The following is an 18452-nucleotide window of genomic DNA, read 5'->3' as shown; positions in this document are numbered from 1 at the left end:
GAAATCACGATGATTAATAAAGGAGGGTTGCTTTTCCCTGATGTTACTCTAATCCCATACATATCCAGAGTTAGTGATCTCGTCGTGCAGGAATACACAAAATGGTCCAGAAGTAAACTCGCAGGACACTCTCTCTGTATGTACTAAAGTATTATCTCAATCCAAAGGGTTAATTAATATTTAATTATATCATTACCTAGAACAAGCAATGAATCACCTAGTCCAAGATAAAGAATGCAAATTTCTTTTTCACAAAACTGTACCTGATATTCCTAACATTAAGGCCCAGGGTTTCACCAAAGAGGAACTAGAAGTTTTCCGCAAGGAATACCAAAGGAAGCTTGGCTGTAGATCTTGTAAGAAGTGCCGTTTTGCAACGAAATGAAAGGAAGGGAAAAAGATCAAAAGGAGGGCAAAATCTCAGATGCAGTCTCTGGTTTAAGCCATAGCGTGCGAAAATTTCTCGAAGTATTTCGATCGTGGAAAAGGACGTAGACGAAGTGGTAGGTACGGCCTCTATCCAATTGGAGTATGTGTCGAGTAGAACCAGGATCATTTTGCCGTCTATAGGTCCAAGGTAATCGATATGCATGCGCTCCATTGGAAATGTGGTCTTTGGCCAATGCGTTGTAATCTTCGGTGGCATAGGCAAATTTTGCTGGCATGTAAGGCAGGTGGAAACCAGCGTCTCTAGGTCTTTGTCTATGCTCGGCCACCAGACGGCTGTTCTCGCAAGTCGTTTGGTTTTGGTCATGCCCAAGTGCCCTTCGTGCAGGTCTTGAAGTATGACGCGCCGAAACTTCTCAGGAATGTATAGACGATTGTGCCAGAATAGAAGTCCATTCATTACAGACAGTTCATGTCGTCTTGAATAGAAGGATTTTAGTTCTTCAGGTATGCTAGTTGGCCATCCATTTAGGATAAAGTCAATCAACTTCTTCTCGTTCGGGTTGGTTTCCAGTTCGGTTTTAACGTCTTTGGCGGTTACGAGGTTGAAGTCCGTGTTTTCGAGCAGCATCACGTACTCTGTAGGTTGAGGAGTGATTTCGTCTGTACTTGGTAATGGCAGCCTGCTCATGGCATCAGCGTTTCCGTTTTTGCTACCTGGGCGATACTTGATCTGGTAGTCGTAAGCCGCTAACGTTATCGCCCAACGTTGTATTCTTGCTGCTGCGGTGGTTGTTGTCTGTTTGTCGTTCGCCAAGAGGATTGCCAGGGCACTGTGGTCCGTAAGTAACGTGAATTCTCTTCCCAGTATGTATTCTCGGAAGCGTGTTACGCCGGAAATCAGAGACAAGGCTTCCTTTTCGATTTGACTGTAGTTGCGCTCGGCGGTAGTCAACGTCCTTGAGGCAAATACTATCGGTCGATCTGATCCGTCTGCTTCCACGTGGGATAAAACGGCTCCAATGCCAACTGGCGAGGCGTCGCAGGCAAGTACAAGTGGTTTAACCGGATCGTAGTGAGTGAGAACGGTTGAAGAAGCCAAGATTCATTTCGCTTCCCGAAATGCTAGACTAGCCTCCGAATTCCAGATCCATGGTTCCTCCTTGCGTGTGAGCTTATAGAGCGGGTTGAGTAGATTGGACATGTTCGGTACAAATTTGGAATAATACGTGACGAGACCCAGGAAAGACTTGAGTTCAGCCACGTTTGTAGGTGCGGGCGCATCCAAAATAGGTCGAAGGTTTTTCTCGGAAGGTGAGAGACCTTTTTCGTCTAGTTTATGCCCAAGGAACTCCACCGAAGTGGCCATGAATTCGCACTTCTCACGCCTCAGCTTCAGTCCTGCTTCCTGCAGTCGGGATAGGACTATTTCCAGGTTTGCGTAGTGTTCATCGTCGTTGCGACCGGTGACAAGGAGGTCGTCCTGGAAGATGGCTACATGAGGTATGTTTCTGAGTAGTAGTTCTATTTCACGTTGAAAAACAGCGGGCGCTGACGAAACTCCGAAAGGCAATCTTCTGTATCGGAACAGGCCTTTTAATGTCGTAATGATGACGAGATTGCGAGATTCTTCGTCCAACTCGAGCTGATTGTAGGCATCTCGGATGTCAAGCTTCGTGAATTTTTGTCCTCCGTTGAGCGTAGAAAAAAGTTCGTTAATTTTGGGGCAAAGGATATTGTTCCGTTAATGTTGCTTTGTTAGCTGTCAGCTTGAAGTCTCCGCAGATGCGAATTTTTTTATTGGCCTTGAGAACTGGAACAATTGGTGCGGCCGAAGTGGCAGCTTTGACTGGCTCGATGATTCCGTCTTTTTGTAGTCGGTCGAGTTCTTCGCTAACCAATTCTCTGACAGCGAATGGAACTTGTCGAGGCTTGAAGATTTTGGGCGTGTAATCGGGCCTTGTCTGGAGGTGTACTTTGACTTCTTTCAACAACCCAAGTCCAGGGGAAAAGAGTGACCCGTGTTGTTGTAGTATGTCTTCTAATCTTGAATCGGCGGATACGTTAGCGATGGCATGTTTCGTCGCAGCGTTGGGTGGTGTCAAACAGAAGGCGTCAATCCAATTTCTTCCGCAGGGAGAGGTTAAGGGTTCGGTAACAACTATAAGTGGTAGAGTGGCGCTCAGATTACGTAACGTCGCGGTGACTTGTACGAAACCTTCGGTGTCAACCGGCATGCCGTTGTAAGCTTTCAGTGAAGTTAGCGCTGGTTGAAGGTCGGGCATCTGAGTGCGTTTCTTGAGCTCTCCATACGTAGACGCTGATATTACCGAGTATGACGCTCCCGAGTCATGTTCCATCTGAATTTTCACGCCATTGATGAGAAAATCGTAAATGTAGGGTTTTGGAGCTGGTTGTAGAATGGGTGTAGGGCGAGTATCCTTGACTTGAAAAATGTCGTATTCGTTGACTGTATTGCCTGTCGAGGTAGGTTCGACAGGAACTTGCTGTGATGCTTGATTCAGGGAATGTACCCTGTGGTTTCTGTGATTGTTATTGTTTCTGGGTGCGTTGTTCGTGTTTCGACGGTCTCTCTTTGCTGACAAGCACACTCTTTCCAAGTGTCCTTTTTTCTGGCAGTAATTGCAGGTAGCCGAAGAATACTGAAAGTCGTCTGATCTATGACTTGTCTCGCCGCATCGGTAACATTCTCTGGTCGAGGGTCTGGTACTGCTGGGTCTCGAGGGTTTCCTTGACCTTGAACGGGAGGTCTTGTTTTGTAATTTTGTCGATAATTGATGAACGCCATTGGTCGCTCCAGTAGCTGTAGTGCTGCCGTTAATACCTTGTAGGTGTCTCGCAGCTGATTCCATCGTCTGCGCGATGTCAAGGGCTCTTTGTAGGTTTAAGTCCTTGGAAGGTTCATTGATGAATCTTGCTTGGATGGAGGGGTTCTGTATACCCGCCACAAGCCTGTCCTTCCGCATCATGTCAAGGTTAGCTCCAAAATTACAGTGTTCGGCAAGTTTTCGTAACTGTGCGATGTACGTGGAGACGGATTCGCCGGGCACTCGATCTCTTTTAGAAAACTGGATGCGTTCAGCGACTTCGGAAGGGGCTGGATTGAAGTGTTCCGTGAGCAAGGATACTAACTCATCGTACGTCTTCTCTGTTGGTTTCAGTGGACTCACTAAGCTTCTCAGTAAAGCGTAGGTCGTTGGACCGAGTAATGTCAGGAAGAAGGCTCTCTTCTTGATAGCGTCGGTGATGTCGTTGGCAATAAGATACAAATCTACGCGCTCAGCGTAAAGACTCCAAGGTTCAGTGTTGTTGTAAGGTTCGAAATAGCCGGTGACTGGACCCTTGTTGCAGGTGGGTTGGTTAGTTGCTAGTGCCTTAGTGGACTTGTGAACGTAGAACTTTTAACGTGTAACCGTGGCTGCAAGCAGTAAGTAGCAAGATTGCTTGGTTTATTGAGAATCGTTATCTCGCCTCCGTCGCCATTTGTTGTATCTTAGGGCAATGAGCACACGACGAGCATTTAATATTAAAAGGTAACTTTATTACTAAACAGTACTGTCCGATAAAATATGCTGGTTAATACATTGAACGTCAGAGAGATAGTGGGTGCCAAAATAATACAGCTCATACTATTTATACATATTGTCCGTGGGCCAAAAAACTAACATCAGTAGGTAATAGTTTTTTATAGAGATCGTTAAGACACGACAGATATGATGTCCAGTTTTCCAAAATTTCATAAGTCTGACCCGTAAAGAAAATATCACCTAAGTGATCTAACGATATTGCTAATGAAAATCCCTATTACCTTATATTTACCACGTCTTTCACTGTTATCGACGACGCTTTGGACACTTGGAAAGCGTTTGCAATCGAATAGAAATTATCTCTACCGTAATGTAAAGCTTTTCCAGCTGTGTAGTGGTGAAGACAAACGTACTCCAAATGATGAACGCTGCCAAAGTTTATGGCGTTCCCTTCATTAAAGACGTCATCGTTGTCTCCCCTCTTTCTGTAGAATTTTTTGTATCTTTTTATGTATTCCACCACAAGATCCGTTCGCTTAGTCTATAATAAAGAAAATAGGTTCCATATACATTTTATTAAAACACGAAGAAAATATCTTTGGCTCTTACACACGCCAAAAATGCTGCTCGAGTCATATGAAGGATTACAGTGCAAGTGCAAGAACAATATAGCTCTAGAGTATTCACGTAAACTGAGAAGTTAAATAAAAACCTCGAAAGTTGAAGGCTAGACGAAATTTGTAGAAAAAGCAACACGTGTTTTCCGACATATTAAAATAAATGCTAATCGTAAAAATATTTTTAGAACTAGTTAGAAAAGAATTTGAGAATACCGTTAGAATAACATCATAAACCACAATGAGAGAAACCAAATTGAACCTTAGTTTATTATAGATTTTTTGTGGCCCGTTCTTTAGGAAGCGCTTTTTTACCTGCAAAAACACATGGAGGTCGTAGTCATTCGCTAGTACAATCCGTATGTTGGGGTATTTGTAGAGATCGTCAAAGTGGTTTATGTTCCGATCAATGTCCACCGTCAATTTGGTTGACAGGTTGGCTTTGAAGACTTTAGCAAAATGAAACAGCCGACGAAATAAGTCGACAGTAAAACCTTCTTTGGACAATGTTATTTCTGAATTACCCTTAGAAACGGAAAATGATTCGGAAATGCAAAAGACTTTCAAAGAAGTTTGGATGAATGATAGTCGCGAGCAACATGAAAAGGATAAGGGGGATTTTCAAGGAGACTAAAATCGTAATTGTAAGAGAAATGCTAAATCTGCATGGCATTCCAGCATTATTTAATGCAGCTGCTGGAAGTAAAAGTAAACGCTGGAGCGCCATTACGTATCGGATTGCTCAGGCGATTGCATGCAGAAGTAAAGCTGCTTATTTAGCGCTTAAACAGTTTGATATCCTAAAACTCCCAAGTTGGAGAAGCGTCTAATCTAAAATGGCCCATAACTCCGAAGAACCTGGGGTGAACATGGACCGTTTAAGGCGCCAAAGAAATGTTACGATGACTATGTGAATGAGCAAATAGCGAAAAGTCTAAAAACGCCAATGGGAGGTGGAATACTCATTTTTGATGAGGTTAATGTTGCTCCTAAGGTCGCGTGGAACAGTAAGAACCACAAACTAATTGGGTTGGCTATGTCAGTTCAGGACTTAGTAACTCTGGATAATATTTACAATTAAATGAGTACGGAGGAATCACTCCCAAAGGCGGGCTATATGCTGCAAACTTTATGGCAAGACTTAACCAAGGACTATGACATTATTTGCTCTTATTTCTCATCAGAAAGTTCAACAAACAGCCATTTTATATCGGCTTGCTTATTCGATGTGCTTAAAGCACTTCACATAGCTGGTTTTAAAGTTTCTGCAGTTTTATGTGATGGTGCTAGTTCAAATCTCAGTCTAATCAAATTAACCCAAAATTACTCTGGAGCATATGGTGTAAAAACTAACCCAACATGATGAAACTGATTTTGAAGTAAAGTCATGGTTTAAAAATCCTTTTCTCCATGATCATGAAATATTTTGGATCATGTGCCCATCACACGAGGTAATGAATGTTTTTCAGGATGAAAAATATGGTTTTTTGAAGTTTTTCAGAAACATTTTGCTTCGTTACAGCTCAAAAATTTCATCAATGCACTTGTCGCATCAAAAGAAGGAGGAAGCAGGTGCTTTAGAAAGAATGGCACTAATTTCGGTTGGGATACCATTGTAAATATGAAGAAAAGAGAGAATAAGAGGAGAGATGAAAATATCCCCCGATATGTACCCAAATTGCTGGAATCTAACATCATCCGGGATTCTTGGACAAAACTTTGTGTCAAGCCTTTTAAATCAATGCAGGTAAAATTAAATATGCTCTTTGATATTTTCACAGAAATTTAGGAACTTTTATAGCTTTAAATAGCAAGATTATGTAATGGCAGAGTTGTATGAACACGCGAATCCCGATTATGGCGACATACCAGAACATTTCAAGGAAACTATGAAACGTATGCTTATTTGAAAGCCTGCAACCTGGTATTTGAGAATGACATGCAATCAAAATTAAAAGTCCACTCACCAAATAACTTAGTTATGTAAAACATTGAAGATGGGTTTGAATACTTTAAGGAGTGGTTCCTTGACTGAAGAAGTAAGTAAATATGTTTCTCAATTGTGTCTGCGCTAACCGTCAATTTCTTTGTTTTCCAGGTGGGGATGCAAAATTTAATTGTATTTATCCTGGAAAGGAATTTCTTTCATGGCAGGTAATAAGAAATAATTTTTTACAGTTAACCATCAAATATTTTTATAAGACCTCGGACCTTCTACGAATTATGGTGTTCGATTTTAAACGACTGGCCTAAAACCATGCCCGAGTGTGAAATACACCTAAAAACGTACAGTTTTAATCCTAATGTCAGCAGATTCTAAAAGTTCTTCCAGGCGCTCAAAGTCTTCAACTGATTTTAAAGGTAAATTATGAAAGCCTTCAATTTGGAATTCGTCCAAATCAGTTTGCTGGCGACTGGAACCAGTTAGAGCTTGAACTAGCTTGCTTAGTACATCTAACTTTGTATTGGCGTCAGCTGGCATTAACAACACTGACTTTTGAAAGGCTTCAGTTTCTAAGACCAATAATTTAGTTTTAATAACAATTAAATTTAATTATATAGTAAACTAATACTCACATTCATTTTGACTAGACGCAATTTTTGAGCGGCCACTTAACGTTGACCTAAAACCACACAGTAAAAAAAGAACATTCGAAATTGAATGTTTCAGCGTTCAATACCTTGCCACTGTGGTGGTACGCCTTAGCAATCAAATATTAACGCCTAAAGAGGTATTCAATTGTACACGTTAAGGAAATGTTCATATTTGAACGCTAATATTGATATTCAAAAATTCACGCTAACGAAGCATTCAGATTAGGTCATTTTGGCATTCAAATATGATTGCACTAGCATTTAAACGAGAGCGTTTTGGCGTTCAAACGAGGTCGTGTTTGGCGTTCAAACGAGGTCGTGTTTGGCTTTCAAACGAGGTCGTGTTTGGCGTTCAAACGAGATCGTGTTTGGCGTTCAAACGAGATCGTGTTTGGCGTTCAAACGAGATCGTGTTTGGCGTTCAAACGAGATCGTGTTTGGCGTTCAAACGAGATCGTGTTTGGAGTTCAAACGAGGTCGTGTTTGGCGTTCAAACGAGGTCGTGTTTGGCGTTCAAACGAGGTCGTGTTTGGCGTTCAAACGAGATCGTGTTTGGCGTTCAAACGAGATCGTGTTTGGCGTTCAAACGAGATCGTGTTTGGCGTTCAAACGAGATCGTGTTTGGCGTTCAAACGAGATCGTGTTTGGCGTTCAAACGAGATCGTGTTTGGCGTTCAAACTAGATCGTGTTTGGCGTTCAAACGAGATTGTGTTTGGCATTCAAACTAGATCGTGTTTGGCGTTCAAACGAGATCGTGTTTGGCGTTCAAAGGAAAGCGATTTTGGCGTCCACATGTAAGCACTTTTGGCGTTCAAACGAGAACGAATTGGCATTAATACGTAACTGTTTCGCGTTATAATAGGATTGCATTAACAATTTAACGAGAACGATTTTGGTGTGATCAATTCACGCCATGGTCAAATATTATTTGCCCGTATTAATACCCTAATTTAAGCCTCTATTCACCTAATTTACCTCATTTTAGTACCCTATTTACAGCATTTCAAGTTGATTTGACTATAGTAGTTAACCGCTTTCCTCCCATTCTGCCGACCAACGCCGCAAATTGTCGGATTCATCAAATGGGACAAACATCTTGGGTTAAACGTTCCCAGTGAAATTAAATTGCTAATTCCCGGGAACGGAAAGATTCTATCTTTTACTGCAAAAATCTACTTAACCTATAACGATTGAGTGGCTAAATAAAATTAGCACTAAACCCAATTTTTTTTGTAAAATATTTAGCAAAATTGATAGTTTACAAGAACCAAATAATTTTAAATTAAAGAAATGTACCTTTATAAAAACATTTCTTGATATTTATTTTCATTTTAAGTCATATGCATCACATAACACTGCAAAGAAATTTGAACATAAAACGAGTACCCAAATATGATTTCCTAATGTAATACACTCCCTATAAAAAAGACATCAGCAAATATTTTATTTTTAAACGCTGCCGACGAAAAAACACTTCTTATTATTGAAAAAACCTAAATATTACCTCTCCGAGTCAAGAGGTCTACTTACAAACTTATTTACCTAGATAAGGAATTATATCTCTCCTTTTTTGATGTAAAAATTTACGAATTATTAAAGCTAGGTTCCCTCTTGACCGAAAATGACGACCGAAAACTTTAGCATGCTGCGTCAAAAATGAGTTTTACGCAGGCCTTCAACGGCAAGATTTTAGTTTGGTTCACACATACGACCGAATTCAGACAAAAAGGGCGGTCGGCAGGTAGTCACGTGGTACTTAAGCCTTGGCCTTTGATTTTCCCTTGATGGTATCTTAATTAGGGAGCTTACTTCTACCAAATTAAGGTCAGAGATTCAAATGAAAGGTTTATTTCGTACAAACACGGCAATAGCGACTAGCGATCAAATCCGATTAGAGAATTCAAACTCAAAAATTCATAGCATGCAAAGGTGGAAATGGCGACTGGCGAGTTGAAACAAAACTCAAAGCGGCGATAAAAAACTCCCCTATTATGACGTCAGCAGAAGCTTCATCGCGAAACGAATTTTGATTGGTTATGAAAATAATTTTACGTCGGCCTCTGCTTCAAAAATAGAACACTGTTTCGGTCACGTTAGGCGGAAGATGTTTTACCGCAGAGGTACTTACGCAGTGTTTCCGTCGTGTTTTCGGTCAAGTGGGAACTAAGCTTAAAGCAGTATTCCAAGCATAGAGAATATATAGTAAAGCAGATGACATTTTACATCCAATAAGAATGTGCCTTGGACACATGAAATCAGTCAATGGGGAAAAAACAGGAAATTAAGTGCATAACTTTTGGGAGAGATGGAGTCTTTATGTGTTTAAAAGGCCCAGTTGTCTACGCCTCAAATTTTAACCCTGTACTCTCATAACTACATTCACAACTGGTTTTTGCAATATAAACAATATTGTCTCGTTTCACCTCATATATATTCTTAGTTTGCCAACGCGGGTTTTAACGTTAATTATCAGCAAAGCTGATTTGTGGTTAGACGCAATGAAAGTCAATGTGCACCACAATAAGAATGAAAACTCCGAAGCTACAACCCAATTACGACAAGCCCTTTCAATGATAAATTGCCACCATGGTCCTTACATCTGTTTTAAAAACTAGACCTTATTTAAATGTGTACTTAACTTTCGGTTCACTCTGAACCGTTAATGTCTCTTCAATGCAGACAAGAAAATCAGAACCCATAATTTACTAAATCTCGGGTCTCAATTACTTCCTCTTTGGTTCACTAAGCTAATTACTGTTAATCCTTAATTTACCCGACGGATCCTAGCTTTCTTTTTGTAATCACCATAGCAAGGATTATTGCATATACAGATGTAGTATAGCTTAAGTAATATATAAACAGCCATTTCAAATAATAATATTAGAAAATATCTTTGGAATATCAAAATGAAACAGAGCATTAAAGCCACAAAACTATTAAAGGCATAGTAAATACGAAAACTATTTCCACATATTCACTTTATATTATGAAAAAATTGAATATTAAGGTTCTGTAGGATTTCTTTACACATCAACACAAAACAAACTGCTAAAGCGGCGCACTAGTGTAACAACGGACGGACACACACAGACAATCACATAGACTGCTTTTTAACCCTTTTCGTATTAACTTGAATTTGAGAAACAAGATTATCTTAAATACTAAAATAAATATAATTAATATTAAACATTTTCTTCGTTAGTTGTTCGCCTTATTGAGCGTTACATCGTTTTAAAAAAGAACAATTAATCATTCTTGAGAGACTTGACTAATATTGACGTTTGAAATGAAGCATACGACTGCTGCTTCGCCTTACTCAAATAGGTAGTATATAAAGGACTCGAATCGTAGCTGTTGATAAGAACATCGCAACCTTTGGAAAAAGACCCCGCCATTGGGAGGCTAGACGTTTCTCGTAACCCTAGCCGATCGTCGCTTATGTCTTAACCTTAACTATGATGATGGAGATAGAAGCCAGTATGTGGGATGGGCAAAAGACCGGATGATGGTGGTATTTAGAAGCCAGTGAGTACAGACTGGTGTCCATGTGGGATGGACAAAAGACCAGATGATAGTGGTGTTAGACAGACAATGGAGTAATAGCCATTATAAGTGGAATACAATTTTCCAAATTTCAGGTTCGGAAATTGAGAACACATTTACCCCGATTTTCCAACTGCGAACGCGGTCCCCTAGGGTGTAACATCAGACGGATAGACAGACAGACACGTCGAAATTTGAACCTCTCCGTGACATACGTCACGCGGAGAGGTAAAAATTCAATTTATAGGATGTGTGTATATGCACACGTCTAGTATTAAGAGGATCAAAGCTTAAATTTGGAACCGTAGGTATTAAAGACACCTAACCTAAACTAAGTCTTACCTAACACTTACCAAACCTAACCTAAACCTTTTCTAACCCTAACCCAACCTGACCTACAAAACAAGCAATATTTTGAAAAAGGCAGGTGTTTATTGTATATAAACTTAGCTAGTATTTTTCACGATTATTTGGAGAGGAAGATCGCCAATCAAACTTAATTAATCACCCAGTTAAGCAAGTTATTTAGTTTACGTTTAACCTCCATTTTCTAATAATATTTCGTAATTTGAGTCTGTAAGTGCTTGTGTTCCTGAAAAAAATCAATAGTCTGAGCCAAGAAAATAATATAATGGTAATGAATAATTGGCAAATTATTATGTTCCTGAACATCAAAATATAATAAAAATGATTTGTTGAATTATAATATTAAAATTTAGATTAAATGAACCTGGATTTTTACCATTGTAAATATTACACCCAAAAAACTCGCCAAGAATTGCTCCCTTGAACGCCCAAAAAGCTCTACTTTGAACAGAAAAAAGCTCCCGTGTGAACACTCATAACGCTCTCGTTAAAAAAACAAAAACGGTCTCATTTGAATATCAAAAACATTCACCTTTGAACGCCCATAATGCTCTTGTTCTAAAGCCAAAAACACTCTTGTTAGAACACGAAAAACCATCTCATTTGAACGCCAAAATGTTCTTATTTGAACGCTTAAAACGCTCTAGTTTGAATACTAATACAATCCTATTAGAACGCCAAAACGACCATGTCTGAACGTTTCATTAGCGCAAGGCAGTTATTCAAAATTAAATGGGATGAAGATTCTATTTTGAGTGGTAATTTATAAGCTGTTCAAAAATGAATGCTAGTGGTTAGTTTTGAACGCGTAAAACAGTCCTTGTTCAAAATTGAATTTTTCTGGTTAAATCTGAATTCGTCAATAGAGGTTTGTTCAAAATTGAACGGTCGCCATCATTTTTGAATGCCGAAAGCACGCTCATTTTTTTCAGTGCATTGTTCGTTGGTTTGCTAAGAGCTAAAAATAACTTCTGTTACGTTTATGCTTTTTGGGTATTCTGTAATATAACTATATTACTGAATGCTGAAATTAAATTTACAAATATAATTCGTAACATCTTGGGAGCAGTTTTGTGGAAGAACAGGTGCAATTTTAGAGTTACAACTTAAATTTGATCTGGCCCCCGCGTTACTGTTTTTGAAAGTAGCTAAAATTGCCATTTTTCAAACTTTTATACATTTGAAGATATTTGAATTTCGAAACTTACCAACAGAATTCATAAACCTTCGGAGCACATTGGTGAAAGACTAGGTACATTGTTTGAGTTTGCATTAATCATTAGTCTGGCTTCGTTATCAACATTTTTGGACAAAGCTTAAAATAACAAGTTTTATAAAAATATTTCCGTTGGACTATATTTTTGAACCTTACAAGCAGAGTTTGAAAAATCAGGGTAGCAGCTACGTGAGAGTTCAGATGAATTTTTTGGGCAGATGAATTTTTTGGGTTGCTTTTAAACGTCAATCTGGTTCCACCATTAGTTTTTTTGAAAGGAGCTAAAAACACGATATTTTAAAATTGATATTTAATCCTAAATTTTTTAAATTCACTATTAGAATTAGAAAAAGCTAGTGAGCTCAAAGGTGAACGACTTTATGCGTTTTCAGAGTAATTGCTATTAAAGGTTGGTCTAACTTCAATGTCAGTGTTTCTGCAGGAAGCCAATTCAAAGTATTATTGTTATTTCCCTACACAAGTATTAAATTTTGGAGCTTACCACCAGAGTTTGTAAAATCATGGAAACCGTTTTGTACTGGATTATCAGAGGCATTTTTTGAATTGGAAATCAACAATGATTCAGCCTCAATACCAATTTTGGAACCTAAAAAAACACGTTTCAACTTCGTTAAAACTCTTAAATTTAGTTAAATTACGACCAGAGTCTGAAAAATCTGAGCCACAGTTTAATGCAAATCCAGATAAGTTTTTAGACTTGTAATGAACCATTGATTTCTCGTTATTAGTAATTCTTTTAGAAGAAGCTTTAAAAGCAGTTGGTTTTAAGGATTTATATTAAAAAACAACAAAATTAAATATAGGAACTCACGAAAAGAGTTTAGAAACGTTGGGAGCAATTTGATGGAAGATGAGGTGGCTTTGACAAACGTTTACGTTTTGATACTTTCTTTTTAATTGGAGAACGAGCTTTATCAGTGTTTAAAATCATACCATGTTATTTAGCATTATATTTCCAATATACTTGAAGTTCCAGTTAATCCTTTAAACATCTGACAGCTTACATGAACTTTCGGAAAAGAATTAGAATAACCAGTTAATTCTTTAAGTGGTGAACATATTTTCTTTACTTTACATTTTCGTTTGCCACGACCCAGTAAAAGTTCACTTGCTAAATCCTTTGGTCCTTAAAAGGTTTTTTTAAGAACAGCACCTTTTTCTCCAATTTATTAAGTAATAAATGTTTACCTTCGTACCCAGCACCTTAGAATTCTCTTTACCACCCCAAGGCACACCAAATGCATATAATCGAGAGGAAATTGCCCAACTAGATCTATGTTTAATTCTTCTAAAGGCGATGGACCTCCAAATTAATGGTGCTCTTCGTTATCCCGACTTCTAAACGAGTTATTTGTACGTAAAGAAACTAATTCATCAGAATCCTCATCTGAAATAAACACTGTGCGATTTTTAAACCACGATTCCTTAATTGTGCACTTATCACAAGAATAGTAACCGGTGTGTCCCTTAGAGTTTTTAACGAAAGATCGCGCTGGTGTGTCTAAAATAAACGGGCCCGCTAAACTGCACGGAAATAATCTACCATCATGATTAAAACCATTATTATTTAAATTAGCAAGATCATCTAAAAATAATTTCAGTTATATTGAGAGATGTAGGCTTCGATTCACCACAAAACACAGCCACGGGGAAAATATCACCAACCAGCCGTTTTGAAAAACTAAAAACCCCTGCTAATTTTGGCCAAAAGTTAGTGTTAGAACTCTTAAACAAAGGTATGCCATCAATGTTTATAGAAAATAATATATCCTCTTGATATACTGGATGAGAATCCAAAAACTGAGTTAACCCATCTCTAAACCCAATGTACCAAAACTCTCCGTTAGATAACTGCAATTCCGCTAGTATATCTAAGGGTCTTTAATAATGTCCGGCCATCTTTGGGTAATTCATCATGACCATGTGCTTTAAGTATTTCTAACAAACTGTTAGATTTTACCGTATCAACGTTGTATTTAAGAACCCAGCTACGAATGTCCGATGACATATTACTTTGAATGACCTCAGATGAAATACTAGAACAGCTTGCATTTAAACTTAAAGAGCTACAAGAAAGCCTATCTAAATTGTCATCTTCACTTGATATTTCCCTAACTTCCGAGGATATTTCCCTAACCTCCGGGTATATTTCCCTAACTTCCGGGGATATTTCAGGTATATCATCTACACTCTCTAATATATTAGCTTGTTCATTGCCATTATCATTTTCTAGTAATTGGCCCTCGTCGTTTGTATTTGGATTTTTTGCAATCTCTATAACTGATTGTAAATATTTTGATCTTCCCTACGCATTTGCCTCTTACTAAGACTACAATTATCCTTGCTATACAAAGAACCAATTCTCTGAGATGAATTCATCAATTTTTAATTTATACCGGACATTACCTTAAGACTAAAACAAAACTCACTTAACAGCACGCCAAAGTATGAACCACAAGAAGAGATTCAAAAATTCCACGTTTTGCAAGAGTATCCTAAAATAAATAAAGCCAAATTTAAAGAGAGCATGATGTATTCAAACAAATTATTATTATATGATTAAGAACACTAAATTAGAGTCGATAACGCTAGAATCTCAACAACACATTTCCATAAATATTTGATTTCTACATGAGTTAATAATAGTTCAAGCATTGTAACACTTTATTATAAAGCAAATCTCTGACCTTCACTCTCAGATTGCCATAATTAAGCCTAATGATCGCGCTTTTGAACAAGTTAATTTAACTATAAAATTTCCTTGAAAATGCCTAATATCGGCAACTTTATAACTGTTAATCATAATAAACTATACGAAGAATATGAATTAATAGTAAGAACCCAGCATTAATAAACAATATTATAAACAGTGTTGCCAGTCATTTGTGAATGAAGTTCAACAAATCCAAACTTGAGATTCTCTCACAACTTACTGGCAGCCCTGAAGTGTACGTGGTAAAACAAGGAGGAAATTTCTCACACTATTATTTTATGATTTCTTAAAACGATCAGCTAATTTTATTAAGCTACGTCGCTTCTAAAAAACCTACAAATAACTTTAAAAAACATTATATGTAATGAAGTGTTACTAAATTAACATAGAAAATTATATTTATTCAAATTAACTGCTATTTAAAGAAATTTAAAATTACAAGGCTTATGGGAAGTTGCGAAACTTACGATTGGGAATTTGGGAACAGTAAAGTAGGCCTAGGCCTCGGCCTAATAAACCCAAACTAAATATAATGGATTAAATAATACTACTGTCGATCTTATTTTACACTAAGAACATTATAAAGTACAGGAATAATTTATATAGACTTAAAATTAACTAAAACGATAAGATATTTTACAAAAGTTAACTTACCACCAAATTAAGGTAGCGGAGGCGGACCCGAGGTGAGAAAAAGACAAGAATAGAGCACGGTCCCAAGCCAGTGGTCCGAGCTTTCCAACTTCTGGGAAAGTGGAGTGCTGAGGTAAACGTCACAAAAAACCCGAACGTTTGCCCTTCTATATAAAACTTTAGAAAGAAAAACATCCCCCGCGAAAATAATAAAAAAGGGCACTCCAGGAATTTTTTGTTTTTCCTAAATTTTTAGCCACGGCTATGTCCGCCATCTACATTTATATTATAAATTATTTAATTAAAAAAAATTGAAGTAGAACCTTTTTGTCATATACCTAAAAATAAAGGAAAATCAAGAAGATTTTTGTGTAAATAAATGCACTTGAGAGTAAAAACAACAATATAAATATTCATCTGTCGGCAAGATATTTGATCACTTCCCGCCAGTTTCAAAAACATGAAAAATGTTTCCGAAAATCCTTTTTCTCGTACGAGGGAATCCCCCTAGCAAGAATTAACCGCCTGATTTTTGTCTTGGCACACGCCTAATCAATCTACCTTCTCCCGGGTACCAACCTACCCGGTTCATAGGAAAATTGCTAACGATAGAAAACAACACCCGTGCGAAAATCGTAAGCTTATTCATGCATTACGGTTTGGTGTTGGGCAGATGCTGGCCGATAAAAAAATTAATTTAGCCAAGTTCTTGAAAATTTTGATTAAAAATGTTATTTTCCTAAGTACTATCTTAAAATATTTGGACATAATTAAACATTGCGTTAAAATTAACTTAAAACTTAGGAGTTGGGTAACAGGGTTTTTTACTGTTGGCTGAAAAATACACTTTAAAGGCTGACGGGCCAGTAGATAAACAGCGGCACTAAAATGTACAGTGCGTCTCCTAACCGACACAGAAATGGATGGGTATGTGCTACTAGGTGTGTGTCTGTGTGTCTGTCTGTCAGACCCCACGTGACCGCGTTCGCAGTTTGCGTATCGGAGCAAACGTGTTCCCAATTTCCGGACTGCATTGACAGTTCACGGAAATTTGGGTTTGTCTCCTCTGGCTATTCTACTTGAGTTCCAACACCACCAGCTTTGGTTTTCGTCCACTCCACATGGACACTAGTCTGTACTTGCTACCTTCCTAGCACAAGTATCTTCTTGTCTTCGTCAATTTCACCTTGACACCAGCTTCTATGCACCACCATCTTCTGTTCTTCGTCAATTCCACATTGACACCAGCTTCTATGCACCACCATCTTCAGGTCTTTGTCCATTCCACATGGACGCCAGTCAGTCCATTCTGGCTTCTTTTCCTTCGTCAAGATATACGCGGCGATCGGCTAGGGTTACGAGAAACGTCTAGCCTCCCAATGGCAGGGCTTCCACCATCGGTTCACGCGAATGCGTTTTTATCTATTATTGGTTTCAAGATATACGCGGCGATCGGCTAGGGTTACGAGAAACGTCTAGCCTCCCAATGGCAGGGCTTCCACCATCGGTTCACGCGAATGCGTTATTATCTATTATTATAATGGAAACGAATCGTATATATATCCCAAAATTTGAAGAAAGCGGGCAAGAGAGGTACTCTTCACTTTAAACGTCAATATTAGCAAAGTTTCGAAAGAAAATAGGAACAACTTTATTTTAAACGATTTAACTATTTTTAAAGTTATTTACTGGCGATTAAAATAATTAATATCATTTATATTTAATTAATTATTTAAGATAAACTTATTTCTATGTACTGACACAAGTGAGAGTTAATATAGAACGAGTAATGGAGATTGCATCTGAATGGAAAAAGTACATGCATATCAAAGTTAATATAAAGCGAGTAGGGTGAAAAGATCTCTTACAAAACGATAACATTTTCTTTTTGCAGAATATTAAATGGAAATACTTAAATGTTTTTCGGCATTACAATTCTTTTAGTAGTTGTGTAGCTATAAAGCTCTGTTTCATCTCAATATTCCAAGAACATCTTTTGATATTAACATTTAAAATTTGGTGTTTACTTTTTAATTCATCTTTACTACATTTATATATAGTGTAAACGTAACTTTTAGCTTCATTTAATAATAAGGATGTTAATACTTCATCTCTCCATACGTGTTGAAACGACTGGGTCTATGAGATAAGGTAACCTAGATCTTAACCATAATTGACCTTGTTTCACGTCTTCTTATAGGAGGTCTTAACGGTTCAGATTGAGCCGAAAGTTAAATACACATTTAAGTGATAGATATTAGGTCCTCATTAGAATTATTGTGGATACGCAGGAAATTATTAAAACGCTTTAAACTAAATGATCATGGCAATATCTCGCCGATTAGAACTATGTATTTCCGGTTTGCCTCATTGGCTTGCGGACCTGTGTTTGGAAAGTAAATTCGTCTCGGCTCGGAGAGGTTTATTTTGGTTTCCCAACTTGTTTTAAAGAAAATGGCGATTCACTGGTACGTAGAAACACCTTTAGGTTTTTACCTCTCCGAGTGACGATGACGTCACGGAGAGTTTTACACTGGACGTGTCTGTCACCGCGTTCGCAGTTGGCAAATCGGAGCAAACGTGTTCGCAATTTCCGGACCGCGTTCGCGGTACACAAAAATTCGGAAAATTTTACATCATTGCTCTATCCATCTTATTTGACCCTAATCATTAACTAGCCGTTACACCTTCATCTGCTGTCTAACCGCCAATTAATGGCTTCTAACAACAACACCATGCACCAGTCTTTCGTGTACACCACATACACACCAATCTGTTCTTAATGGCTTCTAACACCACCATCTACTGGTCT

General features: G+C 38.1%; 1 protein-coding gene across 1 annotated transcript; it reads right to left on the bottom strand.

Annotated features, from left to right (window-relative positions):
* Window positions 1-1492: 1492 nt before the first annotated feature.
* Window positions 1493-4571, bottom strand: LOC149677325 (uncharacterized). Its single transcript, XM_089837272.1, has 4 exons — window positions 4545-4571; window positions 4228-4476; window positions 2142-3806; window positions 1493-2059 (listed from the first exon to the last, which is right to left on the bottom strand). Exons 1-4 carry the CDS (start codon window positions 4569-4571, stop codon window positions 1493-1495), a joined length of 2508 nt encoding a protein of 835 aa, XP_089693398.1.
* Between the last annotated feature and the right edge of the window lie 13881 nt (window positions 4572-18452).

The sequence above is a fragment of the Phalangium opilio genome, unplaced genomic scaffold, assembly GCF_054372755.1.
Source record: "Phalangium opilio isolate 3A_F unplaced genomic scaffold, DU_Popi_V2 ptg000043l_1, whole genome shotgun sequence".
NCBI lineage: Eukaryota > Metazoa > Arthropoda > Arachnida > Opiliones > Phalangiidae > Phalangium > Phalangium opilio.
This window is presented reverse-complemented; position numbering and strand designations above follow the sequence as displayed.